Raw genomic sequence first — 5,323 nt, forward strand, 5'->3', positions numbered from 1 at the left:
CCTTAAAAGGAAGCACACCTGATAGAAGGCACCTGCCAGCCTAATCAGCTGTAAGCAGGAGGTGCAGCAGGGCCGTCACAAGAGGCATGGAAATTTCTCTTTTTTGTATCAAAAAAATATCGAACCATGAGACTAAAGTATCGAACCGAAACAAACCGAACCGTGAATTTTCTGTATCATTGCACCCCTAATATATATATAATACTTAAAAAGGAGCAGATACTGTATCAAATGATTTTTTTCTTCTTCTGCTGCCTTTCATTTTATTTGATTTGTATTGTTTTATTGTACATGTTTTGTTTATTTGTTTAATGAAATGAATAAAATAAAATAAAATTTAAAACAGTATACATTTGGTTTGTATACCTAAATTTTATTTTCTCCTATTGGATTTTTTTATTTGTTCCTTTTGTAACACTGAACTCTATGTTTTTTTTTTCCTACGCCATAGGTGAGGAGGTGAAAAACCCACAAAGAGCCATTCCTATTGGCATCGTGTCCTCGCTGCTCATTTGCTTCGTAGCCTACTTCGGTGTTTCTGCCGCCCTCACCCTCATGATGCCGTACTATCTTCTGGACAGCAACAGCCCCCTGCCAGTAGCTTTTAAGTATGTGGGCTGGGGTGGAGCCAAATACGCAGTAGCTGTGGGCTCTCTTTGTGCTCTGTCCACCAGGTAAGCACTTTAAACGTGGCCTGCTCTGCCAGGCCTGTTCACACTCTTGCTTTAGCTTTTCTTTTTTTTTTAACAGATGCATGTCAGTCCCAAGAAGTTCTAGCAGTTTATAGTGCATAACTTTGAGCAAAATTATTCTCCCATTCATGTGAATATCTGCGCACACATGTGGAAAAAGGCTTCAGAGAAACATGAAAACATTCATGTGCAGACATGTACAGACTGACTGTGTGTCTGCACTGAACAGTTTGTTTCTCTGTGTGTAAATGTAAAACAAGAAGGCATTTGACCCCAGGTCTAAAAATAGCAGCTCTACTCAGAAAATGATTTAGGATATCAGTCAATGTGCGTGATTATGTAACACAGGCTTCTAAAGTAAGAGCTTTATTAGTATACCATTTTCATCATTTTAAAGTTGTTTTAATAAGTTTTTTTGCACTTTTTTTTGCTTTGATGAAAAAAAAACTTGCCCGTCATATTTGTGCAGTCTAAGTCAGGCTAGTGGTTTTGAATTGAATAGCTGTGGTTTAACATGCATGTTGTGTTATGCTCATTGAGCAATAAGTATATGACAGAGCTGTGCAAAAGTTTCAAGCCATCTGTTTTATTTTTTTATTTTCTTCTATGTAATTTTTCAAATGTATCGTAATTTATTTATTTATTTATTTAACTTTCTGAAASCCCTTTCAAGGTTATTGCTGAACATGAGCTGGTTTTACGGTAACTTTTAGACAACAGAGAGAAAACCAAATATAAAGTGTATCCTTACGTATTTTATTTCCAGCAAACTGTCACAAAGAGACYGAACTGAAGTGGCAAAGTGGAAAAACAACAACACCCTATTGAGTAGATGGATAGCAAATTAAAGAAGAAAGTAAAAACAACATATGCAAAGTTGTGACATGACCTAACAGATGCAGCTTATATTTCTACTGTATGTTTTGTTTGTTTTCAGCTAATAGTTTGGTGCCAAAATACTCTGTTAGGGTAAACTTTCCAACTCCAAACCTGTACTTTCGAAACCAGGCACCCATCTCTCCACAATTCCCCCCTTTGGGATCTTTTCCATAACCACCACAAACAAGACTGATGACAAAGAGCAAGGAAGCATGAATCCTTTGGATGCAAAATAAAAATGAAATAAGGCTTATGACTTTTGCACAGCACTGTATGTTCTATGTTACTTGCTCCGTTTACTTTGTGCTGTTTCTTTTGTATGTGAGCTCTTGTCTCTGTTAATGTGTCTCACGGCATTCTCTTGGGTGTAAGTGTGGATACTATATATCCTGGTCTCCCCCCATGGCAGCCTGCTGGGTGCTATGTTCCCTATTCCTCGTGTTCTGTGGGCTATGGCTGAAGACGGGCTGCTTTTCAAGTTCATGGCCGAGATCAGCCCGCGCACCAAAACCCCGCTAAACGCAACCTTCGCCTCTGGCGCAGGGGCAGGTGAGACGCTAACACGCATGTCTTTAAACAGCATCCATGTTCACTGTAGCCTCTTTTTAATGCTTCAGAACTAAGATGTGCTTGGCTTGATGATTTAGCCTGCCTGCCTTAGGTTTTACTGCAACAGACTTGTTGCAGTAAAAAACCTGCTCAGGGAAATCAGCTGCCTAAGCATGAAAAGGGCACGGGTTTCTCCAAATAGCACTTTTTCTTCTATTAGGAAACTTCAAGGCATGTTTTCCACATGCACCCTGGAGCACAGTTTAAATAACAAAATAAATGTACATAATATGGCGAGTAACACTACACAGAGCATCATGCATCYTAACATTGGACCCTGGATCAGCATCATGTCCTTCTTGCTCTACGTTTCTTCCACTCTGCTATCCTGTTGCACATTTGTCTTCCTTCAATCTGCATTTCACACTTTGCCCTTCCTCTTTCTCTACTTTTCCCTGCCCTCAATCCCGTCTTTCCTCTTGTGACGCTAATCTTTCCCTACAACTTCCATCCAAATTTGACGTTTTCATCCCCACTCTACCCCAGTCTGTTGGGTTCCATGTTCCCCCTACCCCGTATCATCTTTGCGATGGCACGAGATGGCCTGCTCTTCTCCTTTTTGGCACACGTCAGCGAGAGGAAAGCCCCAGTAACCTCCACTGTCGCTGCTGGGGTCATGTCTGGTAAGAGAAAGAGGGAAGCTGAAATCAAGAGGGATTAAAAAAAAGAGATTTGTATTCGAGGAAAGGATAATTCACAGGACCAGGTCATAAAATTGAAAAATAAAAGGTATGGGATGATGGGGGGGAAAGATTAACAAAAAGAAACGAATGCACCTCAACAATTAGTTTTAATTTCKCATCAGAAAGCAGCAGATAAAAAGCAAAAGTTCTGGTATAGTTCAGATTTTCTGAAGTGAGCTTCTTAGAAGTAGTTAGTATCTTACTTGTAGACATCAGTTAAAGCTATTTCAGTTTGAAGAACCAGAGTTTTCCCTTGGGTCAAACTAACAAATTTCTGTCATCTAAAACAAACCTCCTAAGTTTTTAGTTAATCAAGCTATATTTTTATTTTTTCCCCAATGACTTCCGAATACGACGTTCTGTTTTGCAACACATTCCAACATAACTAGTTCTAAGTGTAAATTATCACAAATGTCTTTGTGATTGACTAATGCACAACGAACTCAGCACACACATTTACAAACGGAGCAATCACTTTAACTGCCTGAATATAGTTGAAGTTTGTGTTGCTCTCTAAATCACTCTGGCTGATGTCTACTGCAGGTAAGACASTGGCTCTTCATAATTACTCTACTAAAACACACTTCAAAAGGTTCAAACTTCCCCTTTAAAGCTTGGATGTAAACTTTAAAAAGTAAAACGAATAATACCTTATTTTCCTATAAAACTTGCAGTAAACATAGCTAATAATTTAAAGTGTTTTTACAACTTGAACCAGTTGTCTTTCTTATTTATTATATTGTAATGATTATTAGGACATTTATGCAGTTCACAAAATGCGTATAGACATGTTTGCAGGCTTAGTACACAATCACTTCGACAGTGTTAGCATGGATGTTTATCTGCACTACTTTTAAATCACATTCTTAACACAGAGGTTCTCTTTAAAGCTACCATTCTTATCTTTTTATTTATTTTCCTCCTCTTTAGCAATCATGGCATTTCTGTTTGACCTGAAGGACCTGGTGGACCTGATGTCTATAGGTACCCTGCTGGCCTATACATTAGTAGCAGCCTGCGTACTGGTGCTCAGGTTAGTTTAACATGAGGTTTTGAGTCGCCTATACTGTTTTGTGAATGGATTTTAGTGAGAAATGTCACTAGTTAGTTTATTTTCATTGTGAGGAATAAATAAAAATAATACTGAAACTATTTTTGTTATAGATACCAGCCCGAGCACCCCAGCCCGGTGTACCACATGGCCAACATCCACGAAGAGCCAGATTTGGTTGATGGCATCAGTGTCCCCAGTATGGGTATCCTGCCTGGAGTGGAGGAGAGGTTCAGCTTCGTGACTCTGCTGTTCCCAAACAACCCTGAGCCATCCACATTGTCAGGCTTCAATGTCAATGTTTGYACCTCTGTCTTGGGTAAGTTTTCATACCAGCTTTTTTATTTTACTTATGAATAAGATACACATATATACATTTTTTTTACACGTAACCAATATGAATTATATTAGGATGTAAAACTACTCGTGAGCTAAGCAACTTTAAGTACTGTCTATAAGTTATTACCAATCTTCTAATTTTATGGGTTTTTTTCTAGCTGCTGAAACTGTTATGAATCAAACAGATGACCTGAAAATTCAGCCAGACACTAAGCGCGATATACTAAAAAATATTAGAAATCTGCAGCTGGTGGGAGTTAGAAAAAYGTCACAGTTTCTCAGAGGAAAGGAAAAACTGGTTAGTGGCTGTCCAAGGGGCAGGAAAATAATAACGTTCAAAAGTGAAACCTCTAACCTTCTCAGAAAAAAGTCACTTTGTCCGTATTGTWGTGCATTGTACAGMMCTTTGTTCCTTTGGAGTTTTAAAGGGCTTTATAAATAAATTGAATTGGCTTGGATCTGGATGAGTGCAGTGGAGATGATGATGTCACAGACAGTGGAGTGAAAGCAAAGTTTAGAATTGCAGCGCCCACTGATCATTCAGGATTTATCCAAAATTCAAAGGGTTAAGTCAGGGGCAGGCGGGAGTCGTGAACCAGGAGACACAGATCAACAACTTATTCAGAAGATGGACAATAATAAATAAATGGCAGGAGAGGCAGGAAATCAGCACAAAACAACAAAAAACCCAAGATGGGAAGCTAAATGCTAAACTTAGTCCTTTGCAATAAAGCAAACCACACCAAAGTTTAATGACCTCATTTTTGTCCTTTCTCTATGTCACCAAGTTTCAAGAAAAACATTTTGTATCACTGTATACAGACAAACAAATTGTACATTTTTTTTTACCATTGGCTCTCATCTTTGTGAAGCAATGACTAATATGGATGGGGCTAATTTTTAAGGCCAATAAAAAGAAGTCAAGATTCTTTGTTTACCATGAATTTAATTGGCTGAAAATTTAGCAAGTTGATCAAAAATGTTTCTGTCAAACCTTTAAAGAGTAACTTACCCCAAAATTAACTTTTTTTAGCTGATAAACTGTCTAGAATGTGTCTAAAATGTTATAT

General features: G+C 38.3%; 1 protein-coding gene across 3 annotated transcripts in view; it reads left to right on the forward strand.

Moving 5' to 3' along the window:
• LOC106534651 (high affinity cationic amino acid transporter 1) overlaps positions 1-5,323 on the forward strand; it is a 20,165-nt gene that overhangs the window by 11,243 nt on the left and 3,599 nt on the right. For 2 of the 3 annotated variants that reach the window (XM_014031351.1, XM_014031352.1), the window contains exons 7-10: positions 452-674; positions 1,981-2,120; positions 3,794-3,896; positions 4,028-4,233. In XM_014031351.1, the coding sequence (XP_013886805.1) occupies positions 452-674; positions 1,981-2,120; positions 3,794-3,896; positions 4,028-4,233 (672 nt within the window). Of the gene's footprint in view, positions 1-451; positions 675-1,980; positions 2,121-2,666; positions 2,804-3,793; positions 3,897-4,027; positions 4,234-5,323 lie in introns of all 3 variants that reach the window. The other variant, XM_014031353.1, reaches the window with a different exon arrangement.

Source organism: Austrofundulus limnaeus, unplaced genomic scaffold (assembly GCF_001266775.1).
Source record: "Austrofundulus limnaeus strain Quisiro unplaced genomic scaffold, Austrofundulus_limnaeus-1.0 Scaffold1235, whole genome shotgun sequence".
NCBI lineage: Eukaryota > Metazoa > Chordata > Actinopteri > Cyprinodontiformes > Rivulidae > Austrofundulus > Austrofundulus limnaeus.